Below are 15,576 nucleotides of genomic sequence, written 5' to 3' on the forward strand. Positions count from 1 at the left end.
AAAAAAAAAAAAAAAAAAAAAAAAAAAAAGTTAACCCTATTAACAGCAGGATATCCCGCCCTCCTCCATAGGTCAGCCTTTTGCCTTAGCAACTGTAGTCAGGTCATTATCTCTTAGGAACCACCCAGTGATAAGACTGTCAACCCAAGCCCCACCCAAAATCCTGTGTATGACTATCATAAGCCATAGGGAGCGCTATGCCTCTCCTTGAGGAGATGCCCACAGTTGGGTATGTCTGACACTCTTCCGAGCACCTCTGTTTCTCCCAGCCCGCATGCTAAAGCCTGTATGAAGATATCTTGAGTAAAATCTGAAACCTCCAACTCTGCTTTATAAACTGGCCTGTCCCGAAATGCTTTTCGTCACTGATGCCTCGAACCCTGGCTTAGCCTGAGTCATGATCCCTGAAGCTGAGGAGCTCCTCAGGCTATGGAGGGTGACAGGCACTGTGCCTCCTTCATCTGTGCCCCCCCCCCTCAATACTGACAGATTTATCGCCTTTCTCATGTGCAGAGGAAGTGCGTCTAGCCACAGGCTTCCACAAGCTCGCCTCTGCTTTCCGCAAGGCAAGAGTGTGGATTGGGGCAATTCCAGGAAGGGCTGGATCACAGCTGTGACGCTTCAGTATATTTAAAATGTCATAGTCTTGATTCTCAGCTCTTTTTTTTTTTTTTTTTTTTTAAAGAACATTTTAGGTGATCTTCCCGCAGAATTTGAGAGAAATGCTTACCCAAGCTGTGGTACTTGTATACTCTGAAAGGCAGTAAAGAATATTCAAAATCTCCTACCTATGCTGGGCTCCATGGAAGTCTCTCTTCATCAACTGTGTGGATGGAGACTCACAGTCTCTGATCCTCAGACCCCTCCTCTGTGGGCTTGGATGACCCCTGCCCCGGAAGTGAATGAGCTGTCATGTCATTCCATGCCCCACACTACCAAATGCTTGGTTCCCAGCAGATATGAAGAACTGCTAACATACGGTTTCCCCTCTCTCTGGCTCACCTGGACACTTGAGTTCTGCATCTTGCTCTTGACCATCTCAACAAACAAGTGTCTCTTTAACACAGAAAAGACAGCGACGACATTTAGTTTAGACTTGTACTGCCTTCTGGGCCCAAGACGGATGGGTTCTTCTCTATGTAAGATTTACTGATTTGGAATGTTGGGCCCTTTGGGGGGTCGGGCAGGGAGTGACATATGGCTTGCAGTAGGGGGTGCTGTTTTGGGGGTTCATTTGCTGCTCTGGGATCTCTGTTTAGATCCTAGCTAGGAGGAGACTGGCAGGCTGAGGGGTCTCGCAGGAGGCAAAATGACTTCTGCTGGCAGCAGGGCCTTGCAGAACGGGAGGGTAGAGGGTGTAGGTGTCCCCACCTTATAGGTGTTAAAGAGACCACAGTGGCTACCCTGTTGCTCAGGTATTGCCTGTTGGGAAGCCCCCACCCCTACCCCAGCCTGGCATGCTGCTCTGACTCAGAACCCCATTGTCTTCCAGACCCTACACCTTAGGGGTAGAAAGGCCAGAAGAAAGACCCTTCAGAAGTAGAGAGGGTACCATGGTGACAGAGGGAGTCTGCGGCTTCCTGTTCAGAAGTCAGCAGGTAAACCGAGGGTCAGCTAGGGAGAGGGAATTCCCAGAGAGCTCTGAAAATCTGTGCCTTACAGAAACTCATGCCTTCAGGGCTCTGGGTGTTAGAAAAGGAGGAGAAGCCCGGCTGTGAACCAGGAGCCCGAGTCCTTCCTACTGGGACTGAGAGGTGGTGGTTTATGGATGGTGGGTCTTGCATTCCTGTCTCGCAAGTTTCTCAGAGAAACTAGAAATCCAGCCTACTGAGATATTACTTAAAAAGTAAAACAAAAACAAAAAAAGCTCTCCCTAAACAAACCAACAAACAAATACCATCACCAAAGGCTCAAACCAATGAGCCACTCGCTCGCCTGAGCCAGCGGAAGCCCATCTGTGGGCAGCTGTTCCTGACAGCTGCCTCTGAGCCTCCCGCCCTCCTTGGCACCAAGCTGGTTTTCTGTCAATACTCATTGGTGGGCTGCCAGGGAGATGGTGCCCAAGTCCATTTTCAGACTTCATAATGGGAGCACATCTCTATGAAAATATATCTCCATCTCATATTTGGGACATGCTTAGGTTAAATGACTATGTTGTTTATCTGAAATTCAAAAGGCAGAGGGTGTGGCTTGCTAGTAAGAGTGTTCTCCCAGGAGGCAGGGGGACAGTGGGGTCCATCCCCAAACAAGGAGGAAGAACAACAAACACCCCCCACCCCTGTGAAATTCATTTCACTTTTCCCTCCTACTGGCAACCCCACCTGGCTTTCCCTGATTCCCAGTGATTGGGGAAAGAGGGAGGGAGGGAGGGAGGGAGGGAGGGATGCAGTCTCCTGGGAGGACAGTGAATGCTTCCCAGTCTCTTCCAACCTCAAAACAACTGTCTTTGAGGAACTCTTTGAGGCCTGGATTTTGCTGACAGTTGCCCTCTGAGTATTTTGTTCTAAGAAGGCCTGGAGCTTGCAGCTGTTCACTGTTTACCTCCGGGCTGGAGAGGTGGCTGGTGGGAGGAGAACTCTTCAGAGCACTGCCGCTCAGTTCCCAGCATCCACACCGGAGGCTTAGGACCAACTGTCTGTAACTCTAACCCCAGAATGTCCCAATTGTCCCAATATCCCATGTCTTTCTCTGGCTTCTGAGGACACACACACACACACACAAGGCAAACCTGGCTTAGAGGAAGTCCTAGGTATGGAACCCAGGGTGTTTCACTTGCTCGGCAAGGAGTCTACCAGTGACCTGCAGCCCCCAGGCCTTTGCGTACCTTCCTCTTGCCCTGTTTTCTCCTCTCTCTGCAGCAAACCCCTTTACCCAATCCAAATCCTATGCGAGCGTAGACTGGGATGTAAGTAAGATACATGAAAGAAAGCTACTCTGGTTAACGAGGGCTGGAGGTGCCAAGTCACGGGACCCAAGGACTCTGAGGAACCCTAGCTCGCTGCTCCCCAATCCATTTGAACGAAGGTCAAGTGGTGGATAGCTGAGCCCTAGGAAGGGCCGAGCCGGGGAGCGGGACTCACGAGGACATCAAGATCTGCTCTCAGGTGTGACTCAGTGGACACTGTGTTGTTTTTCACTGAAGCTGCTCTTAGGGATGTGGCATATCCTGTCACATGAGGCCCCCCACACCCCCGGGGGAGTGCTCTGGATGATCCCTGTTCTGAGGACACTGGGGACAGCGCATGCACTGTATTTGGAGGACTCGGTGAACCGGGGACCAAGTTGGATCTTTGTTTCCAACATGGTGCCAAGGTGCCAGGAAGCCCCGAGACGGAGGAAAGCTGCCCACAGGCAGGGATGAAAGCTGCCAGAGTCAGTCAGGAACGTTCACCTCCATTCCGGGTTTCCACTTTGTACCCCCTAATCCATGCACTTCATCCTTAGTAAAGAAGTCTTGGGTTCCCCACTCCCTCCCCTTTTTTCTTTTCTCCAAATCCTAAGCCATTTGGTGTCTGAGATGTTTCATTTCACTGGTCAAAAGTGCCCTGGGACTTCCTTCATTTGGGGACCCTGAGTTAGAGAGTCGCACGTGCTGGGAGGTAGTGGGCGGGGCGAGGCTGGTTGGGAGGATGGGCTGGGGTGGCCCACATCTCTGGGCAGCAGGGGCTGCCGTTCTTGCCCAGGGCTCTCGCCCTTGCAGGGACAGGCTACTTTGCCAGCAGCTGCCTGATTCCTACCTGCTTCTCATTGTCTTTGAAGGGGCTGTAGGACGTGTTTCTCTGCTCCGGATCCTCTCCTCGATCCTGAGTGAAGAAACCAGGCGAGGGGGGAAGCGTTTAGTCTGCCCTTACCTGTTCTAGTCTGAGGCTTAGCTCTGGGGGCTTCTGGGAGATACTATGGTTCACTGCCCCGTGCTTCAGAAGTGGCGTGCGGGAGGGTGGTTTTCTCTACTTTTCGCTCATTCACTGTGCCACTCTCCCTGTATTTATATTTTTCAGCCTTCTGTTCCTGGGCTCCCCATCCATCCCCACCTGACGTATCTGATGACTTCTTAAAAACGTCGTTTATTACATTTGTTTAGTGTCTGTGGGAGCAATGAACTCATGTGGAGGACAGAGAACAACTTGAGAGAGCCCATTCTCTTCTCACTTCCACTTTATGAGTCCTGGGAATCGAACTTATGCCGCTAAAGCTTGATAGCAAGCAGATTTACCCAAGGAGCCAACCTGCCCAACATCTACCAGTTTCTACTCTTTGGCCACGGTGGGACAGAGGTGAAGAAGAGCTAGACAGCACTGGGCCCAAGGCAATCTTTGAAAACAGTGAGTTAGAATAAGGATGTCGGTGATAGCCAAAGGCATCATGGGATATCATGGGGTGTCTCTCTTGCTTCACACCTGTGCTCCTGTTGAATTGAACCCTGTGGGCCATGCCGGTTTTTTTTTTGTTTGTTTGTTTTTGTTTTTTGTTTTTTTTTTGTTTTATTTGCACTCCAAAGACAAGAGTTCTAAATCAATGGCATGGGAGGGGTTGGGGGTTTCCAGCCTAGCTGAGACCACTCCTGAAAGCAGCAACCAAACCTCCAGGCTGGGGTTTGACAGGCTGGAGCCTGCGAGGGAGTGAAGTTTGCTTCCCTGGCCAAGGAAGCCACTGACAGCAGCTGTTCTCACACTTCCAGCCCCGAAGCAGCCCCGGGAAAGGGCTCCCAGCCTTCTCAGAGGGCAGCTCCCGAGTGTTTAAAAGCTTTCTATTGAAAATTCCCATCTGAGCCATTCACGGAAAGTATCTGCTCTATCTTGGCGGCAGCCCCAGCTGCATTCACCAGCGAGAAAAGAATGCTGGACAAAAGAGCTGCCAGCTTCCCAGGAGCAGGAAACAGCCTGGGGGTGACTGGGCTCTCGGCTGGGGGTGGGGTGGGGGAGGCACCAGTGATCTGAAAGAGACCCTCTGAAAGAGACCCGTGACTAACTCGGACTGCCCAGAGTTGCCTTTCTCGCCCTATAGCACTGAGTTTTGGGGGTGCTACTGTTATTCTGAACGTGCCCCTTCCCCACTATCCTGAAAACTGAGTCCTGTTTGTCACTGCCATTGTTGAGAAGCCAAGACACAGAGTGGCCACCTTCTAGTCACTAAGGGTCCGAGGTGGGCACAGACCCTATTGTTTGGCTCCAAAGTCGACGACCTCTTAATTCTTAGAGAGGCACCTTTTCTAGGAATGTGGAAACTGGACAGGGCTGAGCACAGCACTGTGCCATGGACAGAGTCCTGATGTCCCAGGCTCTGTGTGTGTCCAACACTGAGAGTTTCTTTGCTTTTGACAACCAGCCTTGTCACACGAGGCCGAAGGTGTTAGTAGTGTACAGAGAGGTACGCCTCTCTCGGGAAGACAAAGAGTGAGTGTTCTCCCTCATGTGGGCTTCCGAGGTTTTCTGTAGATGTAGATTATAAAATCCGGTATGACTTGAGAGAAGAAGCAAAAATGTCTAGGGGACCAAAGGGGCTCGTGGGGTTGACACAAGGGTGTACAGGCATGGATGCATGGATGGGTGTGCCTGCATGATGTTAACATACACATGCATGAGGGTCCTCACACGACCCGGTGCCACGTGTGTGTGAGCCCTATACACCAATGAAAAGGCCATGGAAGAAAGTGTTAGTTTGGAGGCCTGGCTTTTGATTCTGGAAAGTTCTGTATTGTGAAGAAGCACTCAAACGTTAAAACTGCAGTGGTGTATGCATATGAGTCTGTGTCTGTCTGTCTGTCTGTCTGTCTGTTGTAAAGGAGAGTGGTTCAAAAGCCTCAGATGGGAAACATCCCAGTCCAGGGCCTCACCCAGTCTATCTTTACATTACAGAGGGAACTTGGAAAAACTGTTAAGCCTCCTTGATAAGAATTAAAATAAACAGAAAATTGAAAAGAAAATGGATTTTCCTTTAAGACCGCTTCCTTTGAAATCAGGGTTTCACTTTTATAAATGAGGCTGGCCTCAAACTCTCAGGGGTGAAGCTGCCTCTGGCTCCTGAGTGCTGGATGAAAGGCGTGTACTGCCACACTGCACTCAACTCCCTCCACCCATTTTAAAAAATGAAAATATGCTCCTAGAGTGGACAGATGATTTAGAATTTCTTTTTCCCCAGAAAACAGGGGTTTCTGACAGTACTTGGGGGGCCACAGGCCTTGTATGAAAACCACAGCAATGGAACGAGACCCCCGCCATTGTAGTAATGGGAGGTGGGGAGGAACCTAGAGTGGAGATGTTACAGGGACTGTGAGCAGAGGGCTTGGTGGGAGCCCCGCTGTGTCTGCTGCTGGGCTGCCTGGCATTGCAACCCTTTGTCAGTCTCAGCTCTGCTCTGGGCCTGGTGGCCCCGGATGAGCCCCTCGCAAGCTGTGGAACGCAGCAGCAGCAGGTGCAGTGTGGCATGAGCGCACGCAGGCAGCAGGCGCATGCGAGCCTGAGCAGAGTGTGACATCTATCAGCAGTGTGCCCCCGCAGCTCTATCTATCCAAAGCCTGGGAATCTGTAAGGGCCCAGCCCTAGCTCTGCCGGGACCCCCTGCTGCAGGCTGAACTGGGCCATTTTTGGGTCACCCCCGCGCCAGCCAGTGCAGGATGTCATCTGGTGCCAACAGGCTGGCCCGCTGCATTGTGTATCAATGAGGCAGCTTGTGAATAATGCATGTGACATTGATTATGTAAATCCTCAGGTCCTTACACTTTGAGCCAGCACACCACAATGGGCTGCTGGGGGCCCTCTGAGGTCCTGTTCTATGGTTTTGTGTCTGTTCTTGAGGACTTGGGCTGACGAACCCCAGATGGCACCTTGGGAAGAAGTGGGTGCCCTGGCAGTCCAACCTCCTATCTGCTTCAGCTGCCCTTGGTGTGGAGACTCAGTGCAAAAGACCCACCCCCACCCCACCCCCACCCCCAGCTTCTGCCTGAGGTAGTCCATGGCACACACATGTGGCCACTTGTGATGTTTAATTCAGAGGGATGAACGAAAGCAGCCATGTTTAAGGCTGCTTTCATTGCTGGGGTTGGGGTGAGCATCTACAATAACCGACCCCCCACATTAGTGCTTCCGGGGCTTCCTTTCACATAGCTGGCCTCCTCAGAGCTCAAACACACACACACACACACACACACACACACACACACACTCACACACGCATGCACGCACGCGCACGCGCACACACACACGGAGTCACATTACAAGAATCATATATATGCTTATGCAAACACTGACATACTGTCACAGTTACGCACATACATATTCAAGCATGTCCCTTGTCCTGCGTATTTGAACATTTATGCCCAATGAGTCATATGCATGTAAACCCTCATGGGCACACATAAACACGTAGCCCCAAAGTCAAAAGAGATAATAATTACAAGGGCATCCTTGGGACCAGCCCAACATACAGCACAGGAATCAGGGGAGACCTGGGGCCATGTTGCAGCCCTGTTCCCTAGCTCCCGTGTGGACCTGGGCAAACCTCCCAGCACTGTTTTCACTGAGCTCATCTCACGTGGCCCAGGGGATCCTCAAACGTGACTATGAACCCTTAGCCCTGCCCTCCCCTCCTCCTGAGTGCTGGGCTCACAGGCATGCATTGCCACACCCAGTTTATGCAGTGCTGGCGATCTGACCCAGGGCTTTGCGCATGCCAGGCAAGCATTCAGCCAAATGATCGACATCCTGGGCCCAGGGCTCTCAACCCACTGAGGCTCCATTTCCTTATCTGTTAAAAAAAATATCAGGATCATGGTCTGCACCAGGCAGGCCTCTTAATGTCATTAGTAAATGACCGAGTCTGTGAAGTGCAGACCGAGCCCTGGGGTCTAGCCTATGAAGAGATGGTGGTAGCAATTAATTTCCTCATCAGCCAAATCCAAGCCTGTATTGTCTTAGCAAGAGTGGAGGGGGGTGGGGGCTGCCGAGATGGCTCAGTGGGTCATGATTCCTACTGCCAAGCCTGACAACCTGGGTTTGAACCCCAAACCCACACAGTGGGAGGAAAGAATTGACTCCTGAAAATTGTCCTCTGACTTCCACATGTGTGTTGTAGCCCACACATTTCCACATGTGTACAGGCAAGGAAACAAATAGGCGTGATTACAAACAGTGAGATGCACACTGGGCTTCAGTGAGGTTATGCACAAGCTTCAGATCTCAAAGCAGGTGGTAGAGTTCTGCGCCTGACTACATCTATATCTGTTGGCCACAAAAGCTATTCAGCCACTCACTGCCTGCATTGGGGAGGGGGTTCCTCCCAGGGCTGTCATTATTATTATTGACATGGTCTCTCTATGTATCCCTGACTGGCCTGGAACTCACTATGTAGACCAGGCTGGCCTTGAACTCATCATAGCGATCTTTCTGCCTCTGCCTCCCGAGTGTTGGGATTAAAGGCGTGCACCACCACACCCAGTTGTCCCATCTAAGGGGCCACGTGGCTCACCTTCTGCTGCTTGAAGGCCCTGTTGAATCTCCTTTCCTGGCTCAGCTGCTGCTCTGTGCGCTCCAGGGCTTCCTTCAGCAGCGCTTTTTCCTCTGCCTCTTTGTGAACGTCATCCTCCAGTTTGGCTACCTGCGTCTGGTACATCTGAACGGACACTTTGCTATGCCTGGGTGCACGGAGAGACAGCGTCCCTTTCCCCCTCACCGTCCCCATTCACCTTCCAAGGCCCCAACCTCTCTAGATCCTTTCGGGTGGGCTTGACATATGAGATGGTGACAAAGACTTGGGGAGTAGAGGGCAGGACAACGCTGAACGTGCCCAGCATTGGGTGGTTCAGGAAGTAGTGTTGCCGGCCTTTCCCGATGCTCCAAGGGTGTGGGTGGGGCTCTGCAAGTCTTGGGGGAAAATGATGGAGCCTCATAGTCACACAAGTGCTAAATCGAGATTTGTGTGTGTGTGTGTGTGTGTGTGTGTGTGTGTGTGTATGTGTATGTGTGTGTGCACTTGTTTGTGTGAATGTGGGCATGCTTGTGTGAGGCCAGAGGACAACCTCAGGTATGTGTCCTTGCCTTTCACCTTGCTTAAGGCAAGATCTCTTTGTTGTTTTTCTGCCTTGTATGCCAGCAGAGTGAATCCTCCTACCACTGCCTCCTGTCTTCCCATAGGAGCACCTACTACTGCTTGTCTGTGGATTCAGACTCAGCTCCTAACACTTGTTGAGACACGTGCTTTTACCTATCAAGTCATATCCAGCCTTTTGTTATTTTGAGACAGGGCCGGATGTTGCCCAGGATGGCTTCGAACTTGCTATGCAGAACTCCTGATCCTTTAGTGAGTGCTGGGATTATAGATATGAATTGCCAGGCCAACTCTTAAGCACTGCTGGGGATGGAACCCAGGGGGCTTCGTGCATGCTAGGCAAGTGCTCTACTGCCTGAGCTACATCCCGCCTTACAATCAAGGTCCTTAAATAGGTATGTGTCGCCTGCACATTGAGAGCAGACAGGCTAGAGAGGCATGGTCCTCCAGTTGGTGTCCCCCCACACACAGCCTGCCTCCAGGAGGCCATGTCCCCCAACAAGTTTGTTTTTTTGTTTGTTTGTTTTTGTTTTGTTTTGTTTTGTTTTGCTTAATCTGCATCCAGCCCTCTGTCCTGTCCCAGCCCAGCAGCTGTCCGTGCTTAGCCAGGGGGCTGCTGCATGTGGTACCTGAGCTGCTCGAGTTCCTGCTCGTAGCCCTTCAGGAGCTCCTCTTTTCTCTGAAGCCGGGTCTTGAGCTGAGTGATCTTATCAAACACCAGGTCCAGGTCCTTCTGTCGGAGGTGGTTGACCTTCTCCCGCTCTTTGGGTGAGAGGTGCTTCAGGGACACGTGGCTGGACATGTCCTTGATGTTCATCAGGCTGCCGAGCGTCTTGATCATGTCTGTGTACTGCAAGGAGATGGGTTGCTGGTAAGAGCAGCGTCGGAGCCTGCACGAGGCCACTGGGATGCTGGTGTCTGAGTCTAGCTCATTCTCTGTAGCCGTTGGAAGCAAACAAGTGTGCTGGAAGTGACTGCAGTGGGGCCTTTTATCTCCCCCGCCCCACAGCCATGTACAATAGGTCTTCTCCAGAATGGATGGAAAAGGACAACAGAAATTAATACTCAGTCTAACGATGCGACTTCCTGGGAATCGGGTTGAGTTATGAGAACAAGTCAATAGGGCTCAGAGGCTGGCAGTAAAGGACCCTGTGGTTAGCAGTCAGTGTTGGGCAGAAAGGAGGGGAAGGGGAGGGGACCCCGTGTGCACACACCAGCTTCTCACTGAGTTCTAAGGCTTCCCCAGCGTCTGTCTTCATGGACTTCTCCACGACCAAGGTGGAGCCCGAGTTGAAAGGGCCGTTCTGAGGCTGAAATGAAAAAGAAACTGAACAGCTCTCCCGGTGCTCTGTTGTCCGCATCGACCACGGGGCAGCTAGGACCCTGTGTGGCCGTGGACGAGGTGTTCCATGGGTTTCTCATCCTTAGTCCTGACCGTCTAGACTGAACTCTTCGTTGTTTATCTGCGGGCTCCTCCGCTGATGTCTTCTTTCTAGAGCAGGGTCTCTCAGCAGGGTTAAGTTTGCGCTCTCTCCCCCCCCACCCCCCCCCAGGTTGTTTAGTGATGTCATCGATTGAATGGGGGGGGGATGCTGAGGGTGCCACTGAATGAGACAGTCCCCAATCAAACTGTCCGGAAGTCACCTGACCCCAAATATTCTGGGTGTGTGGAGAGGGAGGTCAAAGGCCAACCTTAGGTGCCATTATTTAGTAGCTGTCTGTCCTCCTTATTCTTTAGACAATGTCTCTCACCAAGTCTTGAGATGCTTGCTGGTCCCCAGAAATCCTTCTCTTTCCTTCCCCAGCACGGGGCTTACAAGTGCACACTACACACACTACAGTGATCAGCACTTTTTTCTTTCTTGAGACAGGGTTTCACTGTGTACCTCTGGCTGCTCTGGACTCACTAGGTAGCCCAGGTTGGCCTAGAAATCACAGAGATCTATCTGTCCCTGCCTTGAAAGTGCTAGGATTAAAGATGTGTGTATATTGTCAGTTTGCATTCTTTTTTTTTTTGAATGTAGGTTTTGGGGATCAGTCTGAAGCCATCACATTTATGTGATAATGGTTTTACCAATGAAGGTATCCCAGCCTCTGACTCCAAATAGTAATGTGTTGATACTGAGAAGACCTGGGGCCATGTTGCTGCCTGTATGTTCCATTCCGGTGCCTAGCGTGGCACTGGTCACATGGTGGCCCAAGATGTGCCTGAGGAATGAATGAATGAATGAATGAATGCTACACAGGAACAGTATGTCCTCTTGTCAGAAGAACCTCATTTTTTCTTCAGAAGATGCGGTCAAATGTTCTCTGGGTGGGGGAGGTGCCCCTGGAGCGTTTCCTGAGGCGATGTAGGCCCGGCCTTCCAGCTGTGCACTTGCTTTGCCCTGTCAGCCAGTTGGCTTCTAGAAGCTCTGACTGGAAGCCTGGAGCATCAATCAGGCCAAGCCGAAAATGTAGAGAGCCACAGGTGACTATAATACACCTCGTCAGGGCCCCGGTGGACTTTAGTCCTCAGGAGGTGCATCGTGGGCAACTTGGTTGGCCCTCAGCATTGGCAGGTGCTGCCCTGCCACCCCCTGAAGACTTAAGCAGAACCCCCCTCAAAAAAAACCTCTGACTCTAAGACCAGAAACATTTGACAGTAAGCAACTGGTAAGTGTGGGTACATACAGACTAGAAGAAAAGTTGTGTGTGTGTGGTGCACATGCATGTGTTATATGTGTATATGTGTGTGCACAAGGATGATGTACATGTGTACAGGTGTGTGTGGGGTGCACATGCATGTGTTGTGTGGGTGTACATGTGTGTGCACATGGACGATATACATGCATGCAGGGGTGTGCAACCCATGTTGTGGCCAGAGCAGGCCAGTAGTCCTGTCATTCTTTGCTTCATTCCCTTGAGACAGGGTCTCTCACTGAACCTAGAGCTGGGCTGGCAACCAGCGGGCCCTGGTGATTCTCCTGTCTCCATCTCTCCTAGTGTTGGACTTAGAGGTGGCTGTGTGGCCACACCCTGCTTTTTAAAACCATAGGTGCTGGAGATTTGAACTCAGGTCCTCATGTTTGGAGAGCAAGTGCTTTTACCCACTGAGCCATTTCTCTGGCCCTGACGAGAGGATCTTTGGAGATAACAGTAAGTGACCAGAGTCCTCTGCACCCTTCTCCAGGGTCCCCCTTTCTATCCTTCTCTGCAGACTGGCAGGGTGCTAGAGGAAGACAGCCAAGGACAGAGTACAGGCTCCCTCCACCTTTATCTCTGTGACCCTGGACAAGGTGCTTAGCTTCTGAGGCCCTAGTTCTTAATCTGTAAAACAGGGACACTGGAAATCTACAGGTCGGCTGCTGCAAGGATTAGCCGAGCATGTGACGGGCTCAGCTCAACGCTGAGCACACAGCGAGCACTCAATCCACTCGGGCTTTCTTTCCTTCTGGCTCCCCTTATAATCTCACTTGCTTCCAACTTGGGAGGATGGAGGGTCGGGAGGTTCCCTGCTGTGTGGCAGCAATGGTGGGGTGGGTGGGGGTGGAAGTGGGGTCATCCGCAAAGGGAAGGCCAGTCTGGGAAGCAGAGCCAGGCCATGAGATCTAGCTGACCTCCCATCTGGAGACTGTCCCATCCGTCCCGCCACACCCAGCCCTGGAGAACGGGTGTATGATTTTAGTAAGAAAACCAGCTCATTTCAAAGACCTTCCTCTCCAAGGACAGTAAATGTCCAGACGGATTGCTAGACAGGACATGGGTTCAGATAGGGTAACTTTGTTGTTCTTTCTAGAAGCTTCCATGTGCTTTAATCCCACCTGTGTGAGCCAGTATGTAGCCAGTGAGCCCTGTGATTGACACTGACCTCAGCCTATCAAACACTCAGTCTCACAGCCATTAGGGTACAAGGTCACCTTCAATGTCACCACTAATCACTCTTGAGGATCTTGGCATGAAGCCCCACTTTTCCCTGGGATAGCATTATGTAGGAACCATGGCTACCTGTCATTCAGCCTGAACACTGAGTCAGGCACTGGGGGAAGAAGCATTTGTGAAGTCATCTTGGTTTCTATTGTTGTTGTTGAGGGTCGTAAGTAGCCCCTGTAGGCCTAAAAATTGCCATGTAGTCAAGTCTGACCTGCTCTCCTGATCCCCCTGCCTCTACCCCTCAGGACTGGGATCACACGGGTGTGGGTCAACACAGATGGCTGTCCTTTCAGGTGGCGGACACCCAGCATTCAAGCTGGGCTCCCTCACTGGGCTCGCCTCTGGCCCTCTCAACACAGATCTCTTACACTTGTGCGTGTTTTCGTCTTCCAGTTGCGAGGGAACAGCAGACTTTGGCAAACTCCTGGCATAACCTTATTTTCTGTAGAATGTAAGGTCTCATAGGAGAAGGAGGGGCCCTTTGCACTTCAGTGACTGACCTGGCCCAGACTCACAACAATGACATACTGTACTGTGCACAAGGGAAGGCCACTCCCTGTGCCATGTCCACTGACCCCCTGGCCGGTGCGTGCAGACAGACACCTGCTCATCAGGGAGGCCCTGGCCTTGAACTTCCTGCACACTGTCTTGAGGCTCAGCTGATGCCAGCCCTAATGCCCACCCTCTCATGTCAGTCACTGCAGAGATAAGCGATTTTTGGTTACCGGTCGGATCTCTACTCTTGCGAGAGTTGTCAAGTCGGGCTTTGCGTCTAATAATATTTTCTGTACATTTTTTTCCATCCGGAGGGTCCTGAGCTCTAGGAACGATTCATTCACATGGTCCTTATGATCTATAAAAGAAATAATGTAGATTCAGGCAGACATCATTTCACGTCATCGCTCTAGCTACGGTTTATACTTAACCACGGACCGTTCTAATCCTCACAACCTCACAGGGATAGCGGTGAGGAAATCAAGGGCCAGGGAGGTTAAGTGACTTGCCCGAGGCCACACAGTGAGTGTGAGGCTTTGGCCATCATTGCAGAGGCCTCCATAGTGAATGTCACCACAGGCCTTCCAGCCACAGAGGTGACAATGACACATATACCAAGACACCCTAGTGCCCAGTGCATTCTCAGCCATCAGCTGCCCATTCTGAGCCAGCCTCAGTCCTTTCGAATGGGGAGCTCTAAGAGGACCTCTAGTGCTCACCCTCAGGTGCAGTTAGACCTGTCCCATGACAAAGTCCCCACCAGGTGACAGGGAAATATAGAGGAAGACAGTAGTGAGTCTTCATGTGCTGTTTATGTAGTGTCAGGGCATGCACTTGACCCTGAGGCAGGACCTGGCTCATCACTGTTAGTGTTATAATGTCCTGATTATTAGATGGTGGGGTAGCTTGGCCAACTAGCTGATCCCCAGGCTCTGGGGTCTCCAAGCTGGGACTAGGGCACAGAGAACTTACTGGAGGAGTTGGCCTTCTCCAGCTCTCTGACTCGCGTTCGGAGTTCCGACAAGGCCTTTCTCTGCCGCTGGATGGTTTCCTCGTGTCGAGACCCTTTGCACTTGACCCCCAGGTCACTGAAGGACTGCTCCTGGGGACAGGGTAGCATATTCAGCAGCTCCTTAAGGGTCCAGGTACCTCCCTTAGGTCCCCAGTGACTTAAAACAACTCCTGTTTAGCAGAAACTCTGTCGTTCGGCACTTCTGGAAAATATCATGAGAGCTTCAGCGGGTGTGTGTGTGTGTGTGTGTGTTAGGTTTTTCATAGCTGATATCAAGTCTTAGGTGGGAGGAGTCCCAGCTCTCCTTCCTACTTAGGAGCATCATGGGTAAAACATCCCTTGTCCTCCTCCTCTGCAGCCTTTCTTTCTTCTACTAGACTTTCGTGCCTGGGTCTCCATTTCCTGCCCACTTTTTAAGAAGGGGTCTCTCTCTAGTGCCCTGACTGTCCTGGAACTCACTGTGTAGACCAGGCTGTTAGTCTCAAATTCAGAGATTCCCCCTGCCTCTGCCTCCTGAGAGCTGGGATTAAAGGTGTGTGTCACCACGACCAGTTTTAGATCTCTATTGCTAACAATCTCACCTTTTCCTGAATAGTAACTTCTAGAAAAGAATTCTTTTAAAGTGTGTGCAGAGGCCAGAGGAGGGTGGCAGATCCGTGGAGGTGGAGTGATAGATGGCTGTGAGCTGCCTGATGCGGCTGCGAGGAGCAGAAGTCAAATCCTGTGCAAGAGCCACAGGTGAACTTAACTGCTGAGCTGTCTCTCCAGCACTCCCAGTTCTACTTCTGGGGGGGGGCATTTTATTTCTCTTTCTCCCTCCCCCCCTTCTGTGGTGCTGAGGGTGGAAGCCATGTCTCGTGTATAACTAAACTCCTGCTTTGTTGCTCAGCTGTATTCTCAGCCCCAGAAGGACATTTGAGATGAGTCCACAGGAGGCTCCTTGGTAATGAAGATGGTTTTCTCCCATCTGTTTGGGGGTAGTGGACACCCTAGCACTTGGTTGGTCTGGAGAGAGAGCCCAGGATCTCTAGAGTGGCAGGTCCAATAGAACTTTCTGTGACAGTAGAACATTCCATACCTACCACATATGGTAAGATGGCTGCTGGCCACCTTGG

General features: G+C 51.4%; 1 protein-coding gene across 1 annotated transcript in view; it reads right to left on the bottom strand.

The window, feature by feature from the left end:
* Fhad1 (forkhead associated phosphopeptide binding domain 1) overlaps positions 1 to 15,576 on the bottom strand; it is a 119,575-nt gene that overhangs the window by 5,624 nt on the left and 98,375 nt on the right. Inside the window, exons 25-31 of the mRNA XM_021160433.2 lie at positions 14,422 to 14,551; positions 13,680 to 13,807; positions 10,257 to 10,352; positions 9,672 to 9,892; positions 8,464 to 8,629; positions 3,738 to 3,803; positions 1,003 to 1,056 (exon numbers count right to left, since the gene is read on the bottom strand). Of these exons, the coding sequence (XP_021016092.1) occupies positions 1,003 to 1,056; positions 3,738 to 3,803; positions 8,464 to 8,629; positions 9,672 to 9,892; positions 10,257 to 10,352; positions 13,680 to 13,807; positions 14,422 to 14,551 (861 nt within the window). The remainder of the gene's footprint in view (positions 1 to 1,002; positions 1,057 to 3,737; positions 3,804 to 8,463; positions 8,630 to 9,671; positions 9,893 to 10,256; positions 10,353 to 13,679; positions 13,808 to 14,421; positions 14,552 to 15,576) is intronic.

The sequence above is a fragment of the Mus caroli genome, chromosome 4 (genome assembly GCF_900094665.2).
Source record: "Mus caroli chromosome 4, CAROLI_EIJ_v1.1, whole genome shotgun sequence".
In the NCBI taxonomy this organism is placed as follows: domain Eukaryota; kingdom Metazoa; phylum Chordata; class Mammalia; order Rodentia; family Muridae; genus Mus; species Mus caroli.